The 25472-nt window shown below is 38.1% G+C and overlaps 2 protein-coding genes across 2 annotated transcripts in view; one reads left to right on the top strand and one right to left on the bottom strand.

Moving 5' to 3' along the window:
- LOC132416132 (zinc finger protein 790) overlaps positions 1-25472 on the top strand; it is a 78202-nt gene that overhangs the window by 2901 nt on the left and 49829 nt on the right. The window lies entirely within an intron of this gene.
- LOC132416119 (zinc finger protein 420) overlaps positions 1-25472 on the bottom strand; it is a 97214-nt gene that overhangs the window by 63365 nt on the left and 8377 nt on the right. Inside the window, exon 3 of the mRNA XM_059999366.1 lies at positions 17586-20090. Within this exon, the coding sequence (XP_059855349.1) occupies positions 18561-20012 (1452 nt within the window). The 5' untranslated portion in view covers positions 20013-20090 and the 3' untranslated portion in view covers positions 17586-18560. Of the gene's footprint in view, positions 20091-25472 lie in introns of the transcript that reaches the window.

Below are 25472 nucleotides of genomic sequence, written 5' to 3'. Positions count from 1 at the left end.
AAGATCTAAAAAGGCTGAAATATCACCAGAGATGTCCTGTTACCATTACATTGATGGCATTATTCCGATTGGAAGGACTAAGCACAGCATATAGACTGCCTTTCATAAGATGAGTCAATTATCTGAACCAGGGCTGGAAGATTAAGATCCCAATAAGATACAGGGGCTAAACACTGAAGGAAGATTCTTGGAAACCAGGTGGGCTGCCCAGAGAAAAAGCCCTGAGCTTTTTAAAGAAAAATTGTTGGCCTTAAAAGCTTCAGCAAACAAAATGAGGCACAACATGTGATAGGCACGTTTGGGTGTTGGAGGCACTTCATACCTCACGTGAGGATCCTCCTAACTCACTATATAAGATCACTCAAAAGGGGCACTGTCCAATAACAGGCCTTAGAAACTATCCAACAAGCTGTACAGGCTACCCTTCCATTCTGGCCAGTCAGCCATAACAAGGCTTTTGAGCTGCAAGTGTCAGCAACTGACATTTATGCAGACTGGAGCCTGTGGCAAAAAGATGTGGTCACTAGGCAATGGCATTCCCTTGGGTTTTGGACATGCACGTGTCTGACACCATCAACGAGTATTATTAATTTCCTAGGACTGCCACAACAAAGTACCTCAAACTAGCTGGTTTAAAACAACAGAAATTTATTGTCTCACAGTTCTGAAGGCCAGAAGTCTGAAATCAAGGTGTTGGCCTCTCTGAAGGCTCTAGGGGAGAATCTTTCCTTGTTTTTTCCTTATTTCTGGTGGTTTCTGGCAATTCTTGGCATTCCTTAGCCTGTAGACGTATCACTCCAATCTCTGGCTCTGTTATCACATGGCGTTCTCTTTGTATGGCTGTGTCACTGTGTCCAAATTTGCCTTTTAGAAAAATAAGGACACCAGTCATGTTGCATTTAGGGCCCACCCTAATCCAGTGTAACCTCATCTGAACTTGATTATATCTGCAAAGACTGTATTCCCAAATAAGTAAGTCACATTTATGGGTTCCAGGTAGCCATGAATTTGGAGGGGACACTATTCAAGCCAGTACAACAAAATACCCCGTTTCGGAGACAATTACTGGCTCATTATTAGTCACTGGATACTGAAGACTAACAAACCAATAACAGGTTGTGTTACACAAACATCCCTATCCTGGGTTAGAAATGTGAATACCAACAAAGTGAATATTGTACAACAGCATTCATTATTAAGTGGAAGTGGAATATCCAGAAAAGAAGCAAACTGGTCATTCATGGCATTTCACATCTACATGAATAAGTGACTAGTCATTCTCCAGATGCAGTTATGTCAGATGCAGTGTCTGTTCCAGCACCTTGAGCTTCTAGGGAGCTTCAATACACTAAGATTCCTGAGTATTCCTGGGCCTGGTTCATGAACATATCAGCTAAGTTAAAAACAGATGGGATGTACTAGACCACTGCTGCTGTGCAGCCTCAAAGAAAAATGCTTAAAGTTGTGCATGGAAAAGAGAACTCTGCTTAATGGGAGGAACTGCAGGCTGTGATGCTTCCCCTGGAAAATACCCCTCAAAATGTACCTTGTTACATTTTCACTGACTCATGGGCAGGAGCCAATGCACTGGCGATGTGGTGTTGTACCTGGCGGTGGGACAACTGGATAATTAAGTTTCCGCCTCTGTGAGGATGAAGTATTATGGCAAGAGATTGCACAAGACCCACATCCCTTGGTTGTAACCATGTGGATGCCCATTGAAAAGGGTTTTATGAGGACCAAGTGTCAGCAACTGACAATACGCAGACTGGAGCCTATAGCAAAAAATGTGTCCACTAGGCAATGACATCCCCTTGGGTTTTGGACACAGCACATTTCTGACACTGTCAACCAGTATATTAGTTTCCTAGGGCTACTACAACAAAGTGCCACAAACTAGGTGGATTAAAACAACAGAAATTTATTGGAATGGAATCTATCAGATCATCAGATAAGGACCCAGGTAAGGGCCATGGCCACCTGGATTCACAAACACACGTGTATAGATAATCCATCTATAATTCAGGACTAAGCCCCAAAATGAGATATAGCGATTCCAACATAAGAGGTCAGGAAAGCCCAGCAAACATGCCTAGACTGTCAGCTATGCAGTTGAGTAGCAAAGAGAACTCTTGGACACACAGCCAGGGGTACCAGACCTGGCCAGTCCTGGAAAATAGACCATATAGGCTCTCTCTGTTCCACCCAAAGGTACTGGTGGGAATTGACTGCAATAGACACCCTTTCAGTGTATAGCACTGCCAACCTGTCCACACAGCAGATGGGGGCCATACTTTGCAAGGACTCTTAGATGGAATAGTATGGTCGTCTAAGCCATAGATGTGTTACATTGTTATCTACTTGGATTCCCTGAACATATCCAATCAGACAATAGTGCCACCTTATAACCAAAACATATGCTGCAACAGGCAGCTACGTGGGATATTCACTGGACCTTTCATGCCCTGTATCATATGCAGGCAGCAGGTGCCATTGAAAGATGGAAAATGGAAAGATGGAGAAACTGAAAAGATAATTGGACAACTGAGACAGCTCCCAGTGGAGCACATAATTAAGACAGGCAGTTTGGGCACTAAATGTGGCAATTCTCCCAAAATGTTACCTTCCATGTAAATAGAATGTTTAACTATGAGGTTGGAGAGGATGGAAGAGGCCCAGACTGCTGTCAGAAACCCAATCCACATAATTAACTTCTCACTCTACCTTTTTGCCTTCCACACATACCCCTGGAGAAAAGGGGGCTGGGAAACTCTAACCTAGTACTTCTTTTGTCTCCTGGCTGTACTTGCTGAATTTAGCAATTATGGATATTGATGATAATGATCATGAATATGAGGTGATGTTTTAAATTTTTGTTTTATTTTTGAGGGGAAAAATAATGTTTATCACCTTTTATCACCTATATGCTTGCCCAAATTCTATGTTTTGTAACCCCCCAAAATCCTCAAAGTGGAGGAATTTTAAATTTTATTCATGTTAGCTAAGGCAAGGACTGAGATTCAAAACCAGTTCTCTCTTGAGTTCAGAGCCTGTGCTCTGCCTACATTAATATCTTTAAAAAACAAAAAAACCCACTTTATTGGGACTTCCCTGGTGGTCCAGTGGTTAAGACTCCACACTCCCAATGCAGGGGACCCAGGTGCAATCCCTGGTCAGGGAACTAGATCCTGCACACCGCAACTAAGAGCCTGCATGCTACAACTAAAAGAGCCCGCATGCCGCAATGAAGTTCCTGTGTGCCACAACGAAGATCCTGCATGCCGCAACTAAGACCCAGTGCAGCCAAATAAATATTTAACCCCCCCAAAAAAATCCACTTTATTAAGTACGATTGATATAATACAAAAAAACTGATAATGCATTAATTTGATGAGTTTGGAGATAAGTACATATCATGATCATGATCACCAGAATCAATGCCATAAACATATCCATCACCTCCAAAAGTCTCCTCCCACCCTCTTTATTTATTATTATTTTTTGTGTGATAAGAACACAAACTGTCAGATCTTCCCTCCTGGCAAATGCTCAAGTATACAATATAATATTATTAACTATAGGCCCTAGGCTGTACAGTAAACTCTAGGACTTACTTATCTTGTATATCTGAAACTTGAACCATTTTACTATTACCTCCGCATTTCTCCCTCCCTAAGTTTTTATTTTTAAATAGACTAATAGCACCTTTCTCTAAGAGTGCTTGTGAGGATAACGTGAAATCTGACATGAAGTAAATGTCCAGCAGTCAGTACTAACTGTCTCCCACAGCTTCTCAGCCCTTCCTGTTTTTTGGACTTGGGCCCTTGGCTGGGGCAAAATTGTGTGCTGAGACCAGTTGTAACTCTGCTCCTCACATCGGGGCAGGGGCAAGCTAGACTCCTTCAGGGTTCCCCTTGTCCCATCCCTTCCCTCATCTAACTTTTCTTTCTTCCAGTTTCATTGAGCTATAATTGACATACAGTACTGTATAAGTTTAAGGTATACAGCATAATATTTGACTTACATACATCATGAAATGATTACCACAATAAGTTCAGTGAACATCCATCATCTCATATAGATACAAAAGAAAAAGAAAAAATTAATTTTTCCTTGTGATGAAAACTCTTAGTATCTATTCCCTTAACAACTTTTGTATGTAACATATAGCAGTATTAATTATATTAATCATGTTGTATATTACATCTCTAGTCCTTATTTATCTTATAACTGGAAGATTGTACCTCTTGACGACCTTCATCCAATTCCCCCTCCTCCTACCCACTGCCTGGGGTGACCACAAATCTGATCTCTTTTTCTATGAGTTTGTTTGTTTGTTTTTTGTTGTCATTGAAGTATAATAGACCTACAACACTATGTTAGTTACTGGTGCACAACATAGTGATTCAATATACTATACATTACAAAATGATCACCACGAGCTGATGACTCTTAAGGTGGTGCTGGCATGGTCCACACAACAGGAGTGGAGGAGGTTCTAGGATAGCACAGGTATAGTAAGAAACTGCTGAGGCATCTAGGGATGAGTTATGCCATATGGTATGAATAAGACATGGGGGATATTGGAAAAAGAATGAAGTGATTGCTGCAGGGACTGGTTGGAGACTGATCATATGGCTGTAGAAGAGGAACAACCCTGATCATTGGGTATAGAACACTTAGACCTTTTGAGGTGAGGGTAGAGGGAGGGACCATTAATCTCTCTCAACTCTTATCCCTGTCCAACACCTGGCCAGTTTATCCCAAACTGTCACCATTACGTCAACATAACTGTTGACCAACAAATAGTCGTAATCAGAAACCTTCCAAGAGCTGCTGACTTCAGAAAGGAACAGCCTCCACTTAAAATATTCTATTTATGTCCCATTTTACTCAGAAAAAGTTCAACCACAATTTACAAGGTCACCATAAACTGACTCTTTCCAACATACACCTCTCTGATCACATCTCATACTCCTTTCCTTGTTTACTCTGTCTTAGACAGATTAGCCCTTGGTGCTTCTCATACACAATGAGCCTGCCTGCCTCAGGACTTTTGTAGTTACTGTGCCCTCTGCCTTAAATCATCCTTCACTCCCACCCTGTTATGTTGATTGCATGCATTAATGCGATTGCTTGATCATCAACCTTTACCTCAGTCTTTTCTCGTCTGCAGTCTTTGCCTTCCCATTACAAGTACATAACCTTTACACCCAAAACTCTCTACCAAGGTGAGTGCAATCACTCCCAAGGCTCCAACTATTATAGCTCTGTGAGGCTTTTCCACATTTCAATCTTAGCTATTTCTTCTGGTTGCAATACGTGAACTCCTCTTACAATTAATTGTACTTTTTGAATGATTTGAAAGGATACTTTCCCAATCCTCAGGCTATACATTTCTTAATAGTTCATATTATTTTATAACCTCTATGTCTCCTAGAAAAATATCCTCCACACATAGAATATAAGGGAGTGTTGGCTGAAAGAATGAATACATAAATAATCCAAAAACTAAATATACTAAATACCAAAACGTTCCAAGGGAGTGACACATACATAACCCAAAAGATAAAAGAGAGTGAACCAATAAGAAGGAATAAGATCCCAAATAAAGGTAGAAGCTTGTCATCAGAATCACCTGCTATGAATAGGAGGGAAAAATGAGAGAAAAGAAGCAGAGATAGGGTTATCTTGGAGGTGGAGGTGTGGGCATATGGAAGCTCATAGTGAGGTTTACTTTTCTATATAGTTGTGGACCTCTGAGGGGATATTTCCCAAAATATCTCAAAGACATGGTCTCCTCATTGAACAACTAAGTTACATCCTGCACTCCTCTCCTCTTGCATGACCATCAGTCGCTTACCTAGATACAGGCCCCTTGTCAGCTCACTGTCAAAAACACCCCAAGGCTCCTTCCCTTGCTCCAATAAAGAGATCACTTCTGGCTTGGGAATGGAAAGTCCTACTCATGAGAGAAGAAAGATTTTTATGTTGTAGATGTTCCAGCACTCAAATCCTGTCCTGTGATCAGCAAATAAAGGAGGATGTCACTATTGCAAGGGCCACAAAAAGCACAGAAGATGGAACTTTGGCCTTAGGCCCAACGATGCTTCCCAGACTCTGCAAAGCTCAAGCCATTTCTTTAGGAATAGGGAGAAGAAATGCATAGGATATATGAAAAGCATTGAAAAATTCTTCTTGGGGGAAGCACATAATCCAGAGGGAAAACTAAGACTTTTTGGAGATAGTTGTGCTTACCGACTGAGACCAGGTTGCTATAATTCTCCAACATTACATATCTGTACAAATTCCTTTGAGTTGAGTCCAGGCATTCTTACTCCTCCTGAGAGAAGTCTATGGACACATCCTTGAATATCACAAATTCCTGAAATGAAAACTTGTATAATGAAAATAAATGATTTCAAGATGGAAGGAAAGACCAAAAAAAGATAAAAGTAGAGGAAGTACAGGAGAATTTTACAGGAAAGAAGAGAAATGGAGAGCAAACAGGTTGGGGTCAATGCCTGTGATGTGAGTGAAGAATAGAGAGTTAGTGTTAATCAGTGAGCAGGTCTCACACAACCCAGTTCTTTCAGACAAAAGCTCCTGTGCACAGTGAGGATTCCGAGATCCTTTCTAATTTAAAAGTATACTAAATTCATTTAAGACAAATATCGCAATTAAAAAGCCAACAGGCATATAGTATATTCTCAATAAAGAGGAGTACCCTCCTGCTTCCTCCTCTCCCCTGAAAACTCAAGTTATAAATAACTGGTAGCCCCTTGGCAGGGTATCAAAGGATAAAATTTTACTATAATAGGAATATAAAGAAGACCCAAACATTTTCAACAATCAGAAAACAGGTCACATGAAGGCACCAGGAAACAGAAACACAATGGCCTGCTCAATAGTACCCTGAAATGAAAAAACAAGCGAACAAAAGAAAATAAACAAAAAAAATGTGATGAATTTTTCAATAATAAGAGAGAAATGAGTTCTTGACTAGAGTTACTTATCCAGCCAAAATTCACACTAATGCGAAGGTTGTATAGGACATTTCTAGATAAGCAATGGCTCAAATATGTATCTCCTATGAACGCTTTTTCTTTCTTTTTCCTCTTTTATTGTTTTTCCTTTTATTTAAAACAGATTTTTCAGCTTTAATGAGATATAATTGACAAATAAATTGTACATATTTAAAATATACAAAGTGATGATTTGACATACGTATACTTTGTGAAATGATTACCACAACAAGGTTATTTAACATATCCATTGCCTCAAATACTTACCTCTCTTTTTTTGGGGGTGGGGGGGTGAGAATACTTAAGGTCTACTCTCTTAGAAAATTTCAAGTACAGTATAGTCACCACAATGTACATTAGATTCCCAGAGCATCTTATAAATGAAGGCTTGTACCCTTTCACCAGCATATCCCTATCTCCTCCACCCTCCAGCCCCTAATAACCACACCATTCTATTCTGCTTCTATGAGTTGGGCCTTTTCTTTTTTTTTTAGATATACACATAAATTAAACCATATAGTATTTGTCTTTGGCCAATTTCACTTGGCATAATGTACTCTAGATACATCCATGTTGTTGCAAATGGCAGAATTTCCTTCCTTCTCATAGCTGAATAATATTCCATTATATGTATGTATATCTAACTATCTATCAATAGAAAAAGAAAAAAAAATCAACACAGCAGAGTGGCAAGAGAAGGTCCCAGTGAGTGACGAATATCTCATATCCATTTTATCTGTTCATCCATCAATGTACACTTAGGTTGTTTCCATATCTTACTGTGAATAATGCTGCAATAAAAATGAACATGGGAGTGCAGATAACTTTTCAAGATACTGATTTTGTTTCCTTTGTATATATACCCAGAAATGGGACTGTTGGATTATATAATAGTTCTATTTTTAATTTTTTGAGGAATCTCCATACTGTATTCCATAAAGGCTTTACCAATTTTCATTCCAAATAACAGTGTACAACAATTTCCTTTTCTTCACATTCTCACCAACACTTAACTTTTGTCTTTTTAAAAAATATTTATTATTTTTTTTAGGCTGCCCTAGGTCGTAGTTGTGGCACATGGGCTTCTTAATTTGTGGCATGTGGACTCTTAGTTGTGATACACATGCGGGATCTAGCTCCCCAACCAAGGATCGAACCCTGGCCCCCTGCATTGGGAGTGCAGAGTCTTACCCACTGGACCACAAGGTAAGTCCCTGTTGCATTTTTTTAAACTAACTTTTATTGGAGTAGAGTTGATTTACAATGTTGTGTTAGTTCTTGCTGTACAGCTACGTGAATCAGTTATACATATATCCACATTTTCTTAGATTCTTTTCCCATATAGGTCATTACAGAGTATTGAGTAGAGTTCCCTGTGCTATGTTATCTTTTTGATAGAAGCCATCCTAACAGGTATGAGGTGATATCTCAATGTGGTTTTGATTTGCTTTTCCCTAATGATTGGTGATGTTGAGCCCTTTTATGTACCGGATGGCCATTAATATATCTTCTTTGGAAAAACGTCTAATCAGGTCCTTTCCCCATTTTTTAATGAGGTTATTCACTTTTTGTTTGTTTTTGCTATTGAGTTGTATAAATCTTTATATATCATGGATATTAATAGCTTTATCAGACATGTGGTTTGCAAATATCTTCTCTCATTCTGTATGTTGCCTTTTCATTTTGATGACTGTTTCCACTGCTGTGCAAAAGCTTTTTAGTTAAGTGTAGTCCCACTTGTTTATTTTTGTTTTTGTTGTCTGTGCTTTTGGTGTCATATCCAAAAAATCATTGCCCAGACCAGTGTCAAGAAGCTATTCCCTATGATTTTTTTCTAATAGTTTCTTCTAATAGTTTTATGGTTTCAGACCTTATATTTTCTTCACTTTTTTTCATTCTTTTTTCTTTGTTCCCCTCTGAGTTATTTCAAATGACCTATCTATGACCTCACAGATTCATTCTTCTGTTGGATTAAGTCTGCTATTGATGCTCCCTATTGCATTTTTCATTTCATTCATTGCTTGCTTCAGCTCGAAAATTTGTTTGGTTCTTTTTTATGATTTCTATCTCTTTGTTAAACTTTTTGTACATTGTTTTTTTATTTCATTGAATTGTGTTTCTGTGTTTTCTTTTTTCTCACCAAACTTCCTAAATATTTTGAATTCTTTATCAGGCAAATTGCAGATCTCCATTTCTTTGGGGATGGTTACTGGAAGATTATTGTATTCCTTTGTTGGTATCATGTTTCCTTGATTTTTTGTGTGTGTTCCTTGAAGTCTTACCTCATGTTCACATCTGAAGGAGTCTCTTCCTCCAGTCTTTACTGAATGGCTTTGGGAGGGAAATACTTTCTTTCAGCCTTTTCTGTGGACTTCTTTTTTCTAAGAGAGTAGTAGAGTTTGTGTTATATTAAGATCAAGTACTAAAAGAGCAAAGAGTTACACAAGGAATCGGGGGGAAAAAAGCAACATGGCAGAGGGGCAAGAGAAGGTCTCAGTGTAAATATAAACCAGGAAAACTAGGACAACAGCTAGGAAACAGAGGTAAAGAAAAATCTGTCCAGATGGAAGCAGTGGGCACATGGAAGACCATGAGAGACTCTCCAGGAAATAATGTTTGACTATGTGAAAATTGCTATTAATATATATTACATATTAATAATATATAACATAGGGACTTCCCTGATGGTGCAATGGTTAAGAATCTGCCTGCCAATGCAGGGGACACGGGTTCAAGCCCTGGTCCAGGAAGATCTCACATGCTGTGGAGCAACTAAGCCTGTGTGCCACAACTACTGAGCCTGCACTCTAGAGCCTGCAAGCCACAACTACTGACCCGTGTGCCACAACTACTGAAGCCCATGTGCCTAGAGCCCATGCTCTGCAACAAGAGAAGCCACCACAATGAGAAGCCCACACACTGCAACAAAGAGTAGCCCCTGCTCACTGCAACTAGAGAAAGCCCGCGCGCAGCAACAAAGACCCAACGCAACCAAAAAAAGAAAAAGAAACTAACACAACATTGTAAAACAACTATGCTTCAATTAAAAAATTTTAAAAAATAATAATATATAACACATAATATATATTAACATAAATATAAAATGCTATTAATATATTATATATAAATATTAATATTATATTAGGAACATTGTTACATTTTGAACAATACTTACTAGAAAGCTAGGCAAAAAATAAAAATTAAAAAATACACCCAGAAAATTAACTTCAGATAAAAATGAAAATTTATACAAACATCTCACAAGATGACTATTTAGTAATAACTTTTTGCTTCAAAAGCTTCCAAAAGTTAAAGCACTTTTTCTACAATGATGCTTTTCTTCTTTCAAAATAGTGACTTTTACTCCAAAACACACTAAATAAATACATTATAAGAACTGATATGAGAACATTGTATGGTTTTAGGCAAAGTCAAACATCAATTTATTCTATACAACCATTTTCAGTTAGAGAACATCATATGGAACACATTTACAATGTTGTGACATTTGGATGAACTTCAACTATTCTGTTGCATACTTTGGCAGTTGAGAAGAGTGAAGAGAGAGTGTTGTCCAGCACTCTTTGGAATGTTATGCATATGTACTGTTTCAACACACTGTCATGCTTACCCTGTATTTTGCCTTAAGGCAGTTTGTATGTGTGTTATTTATTTTAAAGCTTATAAGATAACAAGGAACCCCAATAAGGTTGAAAAATTGGTGATGAAAATGGTGCAGAAAGAAAAATATATATTCAAATATATATTCAATTCCTTCATAAGTTACAACGTGAAAATAATTGGAAATATGGGAGCAAATGCCATTAGTTGAGGGTAAGTGCCTTTTGGGAATAGGGCTGAAACTACATGACAATACTTGAAGTTTAAAGTTTGGTGGAGACTTTAGAGTTTTCTACATACCCAAAGTATGTCATCTGCAAATAGTGACAGTTTTACCTCTTTCCTTCCAATGTGAATGCCTTTTATTTCTTTTCCTTGTCTGACTGCTATGACTAGGACATCCAATACTATGTTAAATAGAAGTGATGAGAATATGCCTCCTTGTCTTGTTCCTGAATTTAGAGGGAAATCTTCCAGCCTTTCACTGTTGAGTATGATGTTAGCTGTGGGCTTGTGCTAAATGGCCTTTATTGAGATAGGTTCCCTCTATACCAACTTTGGTGAGTGTTTTTATCATGAGTGAATGTGAATTTTGTCTAACAGTTTCTCTGCATCTACTGACACAATCCTTTTGTTAATGTGGTGTATCATATTGATTGATTTGTGAATACTGAACCAGCCTTGCATTTCTGGAATAAATCCCACTTGATCATGGTGTTATGATCCTTTTTATATACTGTTGGATTCAGTTTGCTAATATTTTATTGAGGATTTTTGCATCTATATTCATCAAAGATATTGGCCTGTAATTTTCTTTTTCTGTAGTGTCTTTGTTTGATTTCAGTGTCAGGGTAATGATGGCCTCATAGAATGAATTTGAGAGTGTTCCATCCTCTTCAATTTTTTTGAATAGTTTGAGGAGGATAGGTATATTAGCTCTTCTTTACAAGTTTTGTAGATTTCCCCTGTGAAATTGTCTGGTCCTAGACTTCTGTTTACTGGGAGTTTTATTATTACAATTCAATTTCACTACAAGTGATCAATTTGATCAAATTGTCTGTTTCTTCTTGATTCAGCCTTGGCAGGTTTGTGTTTTTAGAAATTTGTTGCTTCTATGTTGTCCAATTTGTTGGCATATAATTCTTTGTAGTATTCTCTTATGATTTTTTTGTTTCTTTGTGAGGTATCAATTGCTATTTTTCCTCTTTCATGTCTTATTTATTTAGGTCCTCTCTCTTCTTGGTGAGCCTTGCTAAAGGTTTATCAATTTTGTTTAGCTTGTTAAAAAGCCACCTCTTGGTTTCATTGATCTTTTCTATTATTTTGTTGTTGTTGTGTTGTTTCTATTTTATCTATTTCTCCTCTGGTCTTTATTATTTCCTTCTTTCTGCTCACTTTGGGGTTTGTTTGTTCCTTTTCTAATTCCTTTAGATAGTTGGTTAGGTTGATTATTTGAGATTTTTCTTATTTCTTGAGGAAGACCTGTAACACTATAAACATCCTTCTTAGAACTGCTTTTGCTGCATCCCATAGATTTTGGAGACTTGTGTTTCCATTTTCATTTGTCTTGAGGTATTATCTAATTTCCTCTTTGATTTCTTCATTGATCCATTGGTTTTATGGTAGCATGTTGTTTAGTCTCTACATATTTGTTCTTTTCCCATTTTTCTGTTGATTTCTAGTTTTATACTGTTGTGGTCAGAGAAAATGCTTGATATAATTTCTATCCTCTTAAATTTATTGAGACTTGTTTTGTGGCTCATCATGAGATCTATCTTGGAGAATGTTACATGTGCACTTGAAAAGAATGTGTATTCTGTGGATTTTGGATGTAATGTCCTGTAGGTATCTATTAAGTCCAACTGGTCTATTGTGTCATTTAAGACCACTGCTTCCCTATTGATTTTCTGTCTGGATGATCTGCCCATTGATGTAAGTGGGGTGTTAAAGTCTGCTACTATTATTATATTATTACCAGTTTCTCCCTTTCTGTCTGTTCGTGTTTGCTTTATATATTTAGGTGCTCCTGTATTGGGGACATATATGTTAACGAGTGTAATATGCTCTTCTGATTGATCCCTTTATCATTATATAATGCTCTTATTTGTCTTTTGGTATAGACTTTGTTTTAAAGTGTTTTTTGTGTTATGAGAATTGCTGCTCCCACTTTCTTGTCATTTCCGTTTGCATGAAATATCTTTTCCCAACCCCTCACGTTCAGTCTGTGTGTGTGTGTTTAGCTCTGAAATGAGTCTCTTGTAGGCAGCATATAGATGGGTCTTGTTTTTTATCCAATCAGCCACCCTGTCTTTTGATTGGAACATTTAGTTCATTGACATTTAAGGTAATTATTGATACGTATGTACTTATTGCCATTTTATTACTTGTTTTCTGGTTGTTTTTGTAGTTCTCTGTTCATTTCTTCATTTTGTTACTTCTCTTGTGATTTGATGATTTTATTTAGTAGTATGCTTGTGTTACTTTCTTTTTAGTTTTTGTGTATCTGTTGTAGGTTTTTGATTTGTGCTTACCATAGGGTTCATATATGTTGACCTATAACTATATCTGCTTGTTTTAAACTGAGTCATTTAAATTCAAACACATTCTAAAAGATCTACACTTTTTACTCCCCTACCCACATTTTGTATTTTTAAAAAAAAAAAAATATATATATATATATATATATTTATTTATTTGGTTGCATTGGGTCTTAGTTGTGGCTTGTGGGTTCCTTAGTTGCGGCTCACCAGCTCCTCAGTTGCAGCAGGTGGGCTCCTTAGTTGTGGCAGGTGGGGGTCCTTACTGGTAGCTTGCCAGCTCCTTAGTTGTGGCACACGAGTTCCTTAGTTGTGGCATGCGAGCTCTTAGTTGCAGCATGCATGTGGGACCTTGTTCCCTGACCAGGGATCGAACCTGGACCCCCTGCATTGGGAGTGCAGAGCCTTATCCACTGAGCCACCAGAGAAGTCCCCATTTTGTATTCTTTTTTTTTTTTTTTTTTGCGATACGTGGACCTCTCACTGCTGTGGCCTCTCCCGTTCCGGAGCGCAGGCTCAGCAGCCATGGCTCACAGGCCCAGCCGCTCCATGGCATGTGGGATCTTCCCGGACCAGGGCACGAACCCATGTCCCCTGCATCAGCAGGTGAACTCTCAACCACTGCGCCACCAGGAAAGCACCCCATTTTGTATTTTTAATGTCATATTTAACATCTCCAGGTTTATCTCTTAAGTGTTTATTGTAGTTATATTTGCTTTAACAACTTTTTGTCTTTTAATCTTCATTTTGGCTTAGTTAAGTAGTTGATCCTCAGTCCTTACTATATATTTGCTTTTCCTAGTGGGATTTCCCCTTTCCTATAGATTCTTACTTCTTTTCCACTTAGAGAAGACCTTCTAACATTTCTTTTATGGTAGATTTAGTATTGATGAACTCTTACTTTTTGCTTTTCTGAGAAGTTCTTTATCTCTCCTTCAATTCTAAATGATAATCTTGCTGGGTAGAGTATACTAGGTTGCAGGTTTTTCCCTTTCAGCACTTTGAATATGTTATGCCACTCCCTGTAGATCTACAAAACTTCTGCAGAAAAATTGGCTGCTAGCCTTATGTGGATTCCCTTATACATGACTCTTGTTTTTCTCTTGCTCCCTTCAGAATCCTGTCTTTAGCCTTTGTTTGTTTGTTTGTTTTTGGCCATGACCCAAGGCATGTGGGATCTTAGTTCCCTGATCAGTGATCGAACCCATGCCCCCTGCAGTGGAAGCACAGGGTCTTAACCACTGTATTGCCAGGGAAGTCCCTCTGTCTTTAACTTTTATTATTTTAATTTTATGCCTTTATGTGGGCCTGTTTGGGTTCATCTTGAGACCCTCTGTGTTTCCTTTACTTGGATATGTTTCTTCAAGTTGGGGAAATTTTCAGCCATAATTTCCTCAAATATATTTTCTTTCTTTTTTAAAATTTTTATTTATTTTTTTAAAAAGTTTATTTATTTATTTTCAGCTGTGTTGGGTCTTTGTTGCCACATGTGGGCTTTCTCTAGTTGCGGCGAGCAGGGGCTACTCTTCATTGTGGTGCACGGGCTTCTCATTGAGGTGGCTTCTCTTGCTGCAGAGCACAGGCTCTAGACATGCGGGCTTCAGTACTTGTGGCACGTGCACTCAGTAGTTGTGGCTCGTGGGCTCTAGAGCGCAGGCTCAGTAGTTGTGACGCATGGGCCTAGCTGCTCCGTGGCATGTGGCATCATCCTGGACAAGGGCTCAAACCCATGTCCCCTGCATTGGCAGGCGGATTCTTAACAACTGCGCGACCAGGGAAGCCCCTCAAATACATGTTCAATCCCCATCTCTCTCCCTTCTTCTGGGACCTGTATAATTCAAATGTTGGTATGCTTAATGTTATCCCAAAAATCACATAAATGGGGACTTCCCTGGTGGCATGGTGGTTAAGAATTCGCCTGCCAATGCAGGGGACACGGGTTCGAGCCCTGGTCCAGGAAGATCCCACATGCCACGGAGCAACTAAGCCCGTGCACCACAACTACTGAGCCTGCACTCTAGAGCCTGCGTGCCACAAGTACTGAGCCCATGTGCCACAACTACTGAAGCCTGCACACCACAACTACTGAAGCCTGCGTGCCTAGAGCCTGTGCTCCACAAGAGAAGCCACTGTGATGAGAAGCCTGCACACCATAGTGAAGACTAGCCCCCTCTTGCTGCAATTAGAGAAGGCCTGTGCGCAGCAACAAAGACACAGCGCAGCCATAAATAAATAAATAAATATTTTTTTAAAAGATCACATAAAGGTTATCATTTTTTAATTTTTCTTTTTCTTTTGCTGTGTGTGTGTTTTTTTAAGCCTACAGCACCCAGTATTTCCAGGCAGTCTCTCATCCAAGTACTAACCAGGTCTGACCCTGCTTAGCTTCTGAGATCAGGCACATTCAGGATGGTATAGCTGTAGACACTTTTGCTGTTCCAATTGGGTGATTTTCATTAGTCTATCTTCCAGATCCCTTATGCATTCTTCTTTGTCATTTAGTCGCTATTTCTTCCTTCTAGTGTGTTTATTTCAGCTACTTAATTCTTCAATTCTGTTTTTTTAAAGTATTTTCAGTTCCTTGTTAAAATTCTCACTGTGTTCATCTATTCTTTTCCCTAATTCAGTTAACATTCTTATTTCCAGTGCTTTGAATTCTTTATCTGGTTAATTATTTCTGTTTCATTATTTTTTCAGGAGCTTTCTTTTGCTCTTTCAGTTGAGACCAATCCCTCTGACTTTTTCTCTCTCTTTTTTTTTTGGCTGCGCCACATGGCATGTGGGATCTTAGTTCCCTGACCAGGGATCTAACCCATGACCCCTGCAGTGGAAGCATGGAGTCTTAACCACTGGACTGCCAGGGAAGTCCCTCTGACTTTTCATTTTGCTTAACTTTCTCTGCCTCTGTAAACTTAGATGAAAGTTACCTATTGCAGTCCTAAAGGGATGTTCTTATGTGGGAGTGTTCCTATACAGACTGCAGGTGCCCAGTGCCTTTGGTGGGAGAGCTGGATTTGTTGTGGACACAATCACATCTTTCCTCAGTGTGCGCTGGCAGCTATCACTTTGGTGGGAGGTGGGGCTGGAGATGGAGGGGCTAGAGCTGGAGCTAGGAGTGAGGTGGGACTTCTCTGCTCAGTAGCTGTCACTGCCCCATTGGGGGCAGGGTCTGATTCCAAGTTGTTGGAGCAGAAGTCCTGAGGGTCAGGCCCAAGCTGGCTCTGTTTTCTTTAGGTGTGTGCTTTCCCCTCTCCCAGCACCAGGCCCCTTGCCCCAGGTCGGGGGCACTGAAGCAAGGGGGGGGGGCCTGCATGGGCGCTCAGCCCATGTCAGCTATAGACAGAGGTCTGAGCTGTCTCCAATGTGCTGCCCAGGCAGACACCAGCAGTTGCTTCCCTTGCTCTGTTCAGATGCAGCCCTGAGTGCTGGCAAAGTTCATCTTACTCTTTCCAATGCATTCAAACTTTCTTTTTACTGCTTCAACAGAGTGCTGGAATCTCTCCTCAGGAAACCTGGACTTCTAAAAGGCTCTCTCATCTGTGGGTGTCTGCTCAAATCAGCAGTCTCCAGGTTTACCTTAATTGCAGCCAAGAGGGACTAGGGCTGGTTCACAGACTCCTGCTTGTTTAACAGCCCATACCAAGGACTGTCCCCTATTACTTGATACACAGGTTGTTGAGACTCCTCCCAGGTCCATTGGTATACAGTGTTGGATCCCACAACACCCACAGAGGCAAGTTGTGGATGTATGCCAAGTTTTAGTTGTTAAAAGGGGATGTGTGTGCAAAATTGATGGGCATCTTATGCCACCATGAGGCTGATGTTATTCTTCAGTGTTCAGATCTTTATGAAGGATCTATTCTATTTTTTAAGTTTTAGAAGCATTAAGTTTCATGAGGTATTTTTCCTTCTTACAGTTTACAGTCTTTATTTTTCTTTAAGATGAATTATTCCTTGTTCAATAAGGAATAAATGTTAAATAACTTTTCCTATATTCACTTACATAGATGTCTTTTTTCCATGATAATGTCTTTGATGTTGAATAAGGTATAGATCACAGTTAAAAGTTTTTCCATAAATAACAAAGACTGAGAAGATAACAATGATGATGGCTAAACTAACCAAGTATTTATTATGTGATGGGCACAACTGTAGAATCCCCATAACCAACCTCTGAAGTACACTAATTAGGCCCACATTACCATAAACACATCATATATGCATACAAAAGGATCTGGAAGAATAAGTAAGTTGGTTATGCTGGGGAAGTAACTAAGGTCGGGATGTTAGTCAAAGGGAAGTACAATTTTACCTATAATGTATAAATCAGTAAAAGCAGAAGAGAGCCACATATTATCTCTAAAATGGACAACAAATAAATAAAGCAGACACACTCAAAAGGGGCCAACAAGGTAACTCTTTATAATGGCAAAAATTTCAGTATTTGACAAAATGGGGGTTTGATAAAAACAGGTAAATACTTTTAAGCCAATGGACTAGTAACAATATATTCACAGACAAAGAATATTAAAGGCTGGTTATAGCATAATCACACTTTCTCTCAAAAGCAATGCCAAATGTAATCTTATAGGATTTGCTCCAAAAATTTGACAGTGATTGTCTATGACTGGTAAGATTACAGATAACTGTAGCTATTTTCTTTTTTACTCATATCTACATTTTTGTGGAGGAAAATTGTTCTGCAAAAAGAATAGTATAAGTTTCTAGAAGGAAAATAAAACAATCTTCCAAAAGGTACATATCCATAAGATACTAAAGGATATGTAAAAGTAACAGTAACTTAACACAAACAGGGTGACACACAGATACATAGACAGATATGCAAATTTTAAAAACAAAGACTGACCTGATATCGAAGCTTTATATGTATAAAAATAAACTTACCATCAAACATGCAATAAAAATATATAAAAATAGATATGGTTATTAAATAAATGGTGTTAGTATGAGAAATGGGGGAGGGGAAAAAGGGTAAATTAGACCCTCAATAATTTAAAATAATTTTAAAATGCATCAGTAATTCTGTATACTTCACAAAAAATTAAGAACATTAAAAAGAAAGTAGCAGGGTTAGCCCCCAAATAAATTTCGATGCTTAAAATAAATGCAATATACAATAAAAAGTTTTTCAACTTATAATATTCACAAGTATGAATTTTCTGAAAGTAATGAATTTAGATAAAAATATTCAAATATTTTATTCAGAGTGTTTATTTTCTGTATGAATTTTCTCAGACTGACTAACTGGTAAAGTATAAGTATATGTATCTTAATTACATTTGTAGGGACTCTCACTAGTATGAATTCTCTTTATTGTATGGTTCCTTAATTATGTAGTTCCAATTTATAGAGTTTCTCATTCACAGAGCTTCTTACCAGCATGACTTTTCTTATGTTGCTGAATTTCTGAACCCCTCTCCAAAGCCTTCCCACAGCCCTTACATTCATAAAGTTTCTCACCAGTCTGTATTCTCTGATGTTGAGTACGGCTCAAGCCAGTACCAAAAGTCTTCCCACATTCCTTACATTCATAGGGTTTCTGACCAGTGTGTATCCTCTGGTGCCTATTAAGGGCTGAACCACTACTAAAGGACTTTCTACATTCTTTACATTCATAGGGTTTTTCACCTGTGTGAATTAGCTGGTGTTGAATAAGTTTTGAGCCACTAGCAAAAGCCTTCCCACATTCCTTACATTCATAGGGTTTCTCACCAGTATGAATTCTCTGATGTTGAGTGAGGTCTGAACCACTACTAAAGGCCTTCCCACATTCCTTACACTCATAGGGTTTCTCACCAGTGTGCATTCTTTGATGTTGAATAAGTTTTGAACCACTTCTAAAGGCTTTCTCACATTCCTTACACTCATAGGGTTTCTCACCAGTGTGAATTCTCTGATGTTGAGTGAGATCCGAGCCACTATTGAAAGCCTTCCCACATTCCTTACACACATAAGGTTTCTCACCGGTATGAATTCTTTGATGTCGAGTAAGGGCTGATCCAAAACTAAAAGCCTTCCCACATTTGTTACATATATATGGTTTCTCACCAGTATGAATTCTTTGATGCCGCGTAAGAGCTGAACCACTACTAAAGGCCATTCCACATGCTTTACATTCATAAGGTTTCTCACCAGTATGAATTCTTCGATGCTGAGTAAGGTTTGAACCACTGCCAAAGGCTTTCCCACAATCCTTACATTCATAAGGTTTCTCACCTGTGTGAATTCTGTGATGCCGAGTAAGGGCTGATTCAAAACTAAAGGACTTCCCACATTCCTTACACTCATAAGGCTTTTCACCACTGTGAATTATCTGATGTCGAATAAGGCCTGATCCAAAACTAAAGGCTTTCCCGCATTCCTTACATTCATATGGTTTCTCACCAGTGTGAATTCGCTGATGGTGAGTAAGGTTTGAGCCACTACCAAAGGCCTTCCCACATTCATTACATTCATAAGGTTTTTCACCCGTATGAATTCTTTGATGGTAAGCAAGGTTTGCACCACTACCAAAGGCCTTGCCACATTCTTTACATTCATAAGGTTTCTCACCAGTATGAATTCGCTGATGTCGAATAAGGACTGATACAAAACTAAAATCCTTCCCACATTCCTTACATTCAAGGAGTTTCTCATCAGTATGAATTCTCTGATGCTGGATATTGAAAGTGGGTATGTCTTCAGGAGTAAATATCATTTGACTGAAATGTCCTTCCTGAGATTCCTGTTTTCTCTCAAACTGGCTTTTACATTCCCAATCACCTCTGAAACTTGAACACTCAATGCTGTTTTTTATAAGTCTTTCCATTATCTCCCATCAGGATGATTCTATTCCATAAATATCCTTTTTCAGAAATAATTCTTGGTCTCAACATTGATTCACAGTCTGAAAGAAAATATAAAAACATTCACTTTTTTTGTGTTCTGGGAGAAATGAAACTTTTATAATAGATAGGAAAAGACTTAACTGAAACTCATTTTCATATAGAGTGGCTTATACAATTCTCATATATGATTGGGCATTTTGACAAACAGATAAGGAAAAAGAATGAGAAGAAACACTAGAAGGTGAAGGAGTTATTTAGGAAAATAGATTAAGTCAATTGTTCCTAAATAGTGATTTAGATTAAAAATACCCTAAAGACATGGGGAGCTCAATAAATATAAAGATGTCCAGGCCCCAACTCAATTTTGTTAACTAGTGTCATATACATTTAAAAATGAGTATAATTATCATTTAACCCATTTCTTAGGGTTGTTTGGAGCTTTAAGTAACTACACCAGGAAGGAAAAAGCTAGGCTAGATGGTCATAAATTACATATAATCTGATGGAGATAGAAGAGAAAGTTACTTCAGATGTAGCAGTATCTTGATGAAAGATTAATGAGGGGCTTCCCTGGTGGCACAGTGGTTGAGAGTCCACCTGCCGATGCAGGGGACACAGGTTCGTGCCCCAGTCTGGGAAGATCCCACATGCCGCAGAGCGGCTAGGCCCATAAGCCATGGCCGCTGAGCCTGCGCGTCCGGAGCCTGTGCTCCACAATGGGAGAGGCCACAAGCGTGAGAGGCCCATGTACCACACACACACACACACACACACACAAAATATATATATATATATAGATAGATATAGATAGATAGATATCTATCTATATCTATCTATCTATATCTATCTCTATATATATATAAATGAACTGAGTAAGTCTGGAATGAGCAATAGAGTGAAGATTCTGTTGTGGTTAGAATATAGTTTGTTTATGCCATTTGGTAAAATCCAAAGTCTTGAGGCTAACCTTGGGAGAACCTTGGGAGAACAAAAAAGGGGACTTAGCAAAGGCCAAAAGCAGAGTAATTGAGAATGTAGTTTTAAAATCAGAGAAAAGGGACAAGAAGATAGGAGGTGATGTGATATTTCTGGAAAATTGCAAGGAGGATGCAGATAGATGAGTACTCTGAACCCCAGCTCTGATGATTATTGAAATAATTCTGAAATCACATTAATGTATTGATATTTACACCGTTGTATAAAGTAATGCCACAGTGTTTGGTAGCTATTATTTTGGAAGACTTATATGCCATAAAAGTGACCAGGAAAATAAAAGGATTCAGAGACATCAATTAAGACCCTGAACAAATAAATAACTCAAGCCACAAAAGGTGAAAACATTTCGGCTCCATTCTCTTCCTACAATACTCAAACAGCAAGCTTGTTTAGGCTCGGCCTAAAAATGTCTTGAAATTGTTCTTTCCATTCCCACTGTCAGTAGGTAATTCTAGTCAAAATTATCTTTTACTTGGATATGAAAGCAGTATTTTATCTAGCTGCTTGCATTTCCAGTTTTGCACCCTTTAACAGCCAGAGTGATATTCAGTCTGGCACTGTTCTGCTCAGAATGCTTCAATGGTTTCCCACTGTCCCTCGGATAAGATCCACACTCCTTAACTTGGTCTTTAAAATTCCTCAGAGACGTGCCTACTGCCTGCCTCTTCAAGATGATACCTCTCTCCTATCAGCAATAAGCCATAGTTACACTGGCCTTACTTCATTCTTCAAATGCACTAAACTGTAACATGCCCCTCCCCCAACAATTTAATCTGCTTGAAATATTCTTCCATACCTCCCTTCCCACTGCCCCCACTCTTCACCTGCAAGTTCCTGGTCATTGTTCAGATCTCTGCTAACTAGCATACCCTAATAAATATCTTTTCTGAATACTCAGTCTTAATTTTGCACATCTCGCCATTATTTCTCAAAGCACTTTTTTAACTTTTCTTTTTTTCTTCCTGTCTTTGTGTTTAGTGTTTGGTAATGAATGATTACACATTTATCCCCTACAATTGAAAATTTCCTATATTTTTTAAAGCCTTTATTGAATTTGTTACAATATTGCTTCTGTTTTAGTTTTGGTTTTTTGTCCCCAAGGCACGTGGGATCTTAACTCCCCGACCAGGGATCAAACCGCAACCCCTGTATGGGAAGGTGAAGTCTTAACCACTGGACCGCCAGGAAGTCCCCAGCAAATTTCGTATTTTTTTGAATGTTTGCTTAATGTCTGTCTGCTACCACAGAGCCAAGATTGAGGAAGGCAAGGGTAATGTCTGTTACTTTAGTCAGCTTGAACCCTGGCACACACAAAAAGATCAAAATACATTTACTGAATGGCTAATATAATAAATTAGTCTCAAAATTCATTATTCTTAAAAATAAACTTCTAAAAACAATATTTCTCTAGAAAAGGATATACCTTCTCTCAAACAGTGAAAGTGAATCACATGTGGTTATTCCTGTCCTTTAAAAAAATCTCACTAAAAGGAATGAACTGGTTTTTTAACAAAAGGAACCCACAAAGTCAAAGAAAATTGAAGAGGAAATAGCAACAAAACTTTTGAAGCTGGAAAGCATGAAGAGAAATGACGAACAACTTAACAAAGAAAGATGAAACCTAACCCCAAAGTAAGGAAAACCCAGAAGGGGATGATTTATGCTGCAAACCCCAGAAAGGCTTAAGAAATGGGAGCATTACGTACTTAAGAAGGTCTACTAACTGGCATACAAAAAGTTAAATCAGCTTTTCAGTGTCCACTCTATAATACTGGTACTCTATAATACTGATACAAATATCATCATTTGAGGAAATCCTGTAACATAAAAGAGATTAAACAAAGCCCAAAGGAACTTAGAAGAGAAACCACATAGGAAAACAAAATTCCAGAAGCCACCACTAATATCTTCAGAGGGATATGAGAAGCCATTTCACATGATAGAAGCATAGGATAACATAAAAGGAATAAGAGACAAAAAAGAATACTTAGAAAATGAAAATATAAAGTGGGAATAAAAACATATCATTAGAAGAGTTAAAGGATAAATGAAAAATCTCTTTAAAAAGTACAAAAATATGGAAGTAGAAAATAGGAAATGTATAACACAGGGAACTATATTCCTATATAACCTATAATGGAAAATAATCTGAAATATATACATATGTGTATATATATATATATATATATGTATATATGTGTATATATATATATATAACTGAATCACTTTGCTGTACACCTGAAACTATCACAATATTGTAAATCAACTATACTTCAATTAAAAAAAGAACAGAAAATAGGAAAGACATTGGAAAGTCATGCAAGCCAGGTCAACATCTAATGGGAGATCATTCTTGAAAGTGTGCTAAGCATCTGCCAAGTATCAGGCAGGATGTTAGAAGGAATGAAGGAATCTGAAAATTGCCATTTTGAAATCACCAATCTAATAATTGATTCAGTCAAGGATTCTCAATGGATTCTCAAATCAGAAAGTGAATGGTCAAGATAACGGATATTCACTTAGTCTCTTAGCATCAATCCACATATGATTTACTAATTAAAAAGGGAAACATGTACCTTTATACTGGAAAGGTTTGGTACTCAGTACCGTCATTTAACCTTAAATGATGAAACTTGGTATCATCAACAGTGGAACAACCTGACACTCTGCCTTCTGATGTAATGCAATAGAATACACCGTACCACCTTTGTCAAAATAGGTAAGCTGAATCTAAGCCTCCTATTTCCATAAGAAAACCATCAGACAAATGGAGGTTGTGAGACATTCTATAAGGCAACTGTCTTGAATTCAGTGTCATATAAAACAAACAAAAATGAGAGGCTGTTCTAGATTAAAAGAGACCAATGAAGCCCAACAACCAAAATAATACATGAATCCTGATTGGACCTGAGATCAAGCAAACAAACAACCAAGTAAATAAACAAAAACATAACATAAGCTAAAAAAAGACATTTGGGGGAACCACTGGAGAGATTTGAACATGAAATGTTTGAGGTGGTACTAGTGAGTTTATATTAATTTTCAAAGATTTGATATGTCATTGTTATTGTTTAGAAAATGTCCTTATACTTAGAAGATGCACGCTAAAAGTATTAAGGGTAAAATGTCAGGATGTCCCCAACTTATTTTCAAATGATTCAGGGGAAAAAAATGGACACGCATGCACACGCACGTGTGTGTGTGTATTTAGAAAAATAAAGCAAATGTGGTAAGATGTTAACAATTGGTGATTTTAGCTGATGGCTATATAGGGCAAAGAACTGAATATTATTTCTAATTTTCTGTATGTTGGAAAACTTTCAAAGAAAACAGAAACAGATTGTTTTTAAAAGTAGCATTTAAGAAGATTTTCCAGAACTGAAGGACACAAGTCTCCACATTAAATGGGCTCGCTTGGTACCTAGTATAAAAATTATTCACACTAAGATATAATTTCATTAGGTTCCAGGACAGTAGGAACAAGGAAAATACCCTAAAAGAATCCAAACAGTAAAAACACAGTGCATAAATAAAAGACCAGGAACGAAAATAGCTTTGGAGTTCTCAAAAATATTCTAAGCCAGAAGTCCTAAGTTCAAATTTCTGAGAGAAAATAATAATTAGAATCCCATGCCCTGCCAAAGAACCAATGCACTGGTTGAAACAGCCCTTTCAGATATGCTAGAACTCACAACAAATTTAACACATTTATCTCTTCTTACATGCCATCTACATCGAAAACCCATTTTGATATCTGGAGTTTTCTTGGAGTAAACCAAGAAACAGGAAGGAAATAAATAGGAATTCATAGTCTTGCCATGATTTCCATGTGAAAGGTAGAGACTTGATTGGGAAAGAATGATATCCTTAAATATGGAACTGGGACATCTCGTTGGGACCCAGATGAAACTGACAATCTTGAACCTCCAACTTGCTTTGGGCCTCTCTTACCAGTGGAGGAAGCTTGCAATCCAGTGTCTGGGAGACTAGCTTTCCTCTGACTGAAAACCCTATAATAACATCACCTGGAGCAGTACCTGAAAAGGCATGCTAATTCTCCTCATGACCCACCAGAACCATTCTGTTGCCACTAGACCTGTAACAAGGGTCCAACCTCAGCATGTTCCAGAGGAACAATAGATACTATGAGCCAGGAGGAAATAACTTACTATTAGTTTGCAAGGGCTGCCAAACCAAAATACCACAGACTGGATGATATAAACAACAGAAACTTATTTGCTTACAGTTCTGGAGATTAGAAGTCCAAGATCAAGGTTTCAGCAGGTTTGTTTTCTTTTGAGGCCTCTCTCCTTGGCTTGCAGATGGTTACTTTCTCACTGTGTTCTCACATGGTCTTTCCTCTGTGTGAGCATCCCTGGTGTCTCTTTGTGTGTCTAAATTTCCTCTCATATAAGGATACCAGTCAGATTGGTTTAGGATTCACC

Source organism: Delphinus delphis, chromosome 20, assembly GCF_949987515.2.
Source record: "Delphinus delphis chromosome 20, mDelDel1.2, whole genome shotgun sequence".
NCBI classification, from domain to species: Eukaryota; Metazoa; Chordata; class Mammalia; order Artiodactyla; family Delphinidae; genus Delphinus; species Delphinus delphis.
The sequence above is the reverse complement of the archived record's forward strand: the minus strand, read 5'-3'. Positions and strand labels throughout refer to the sequence as shown.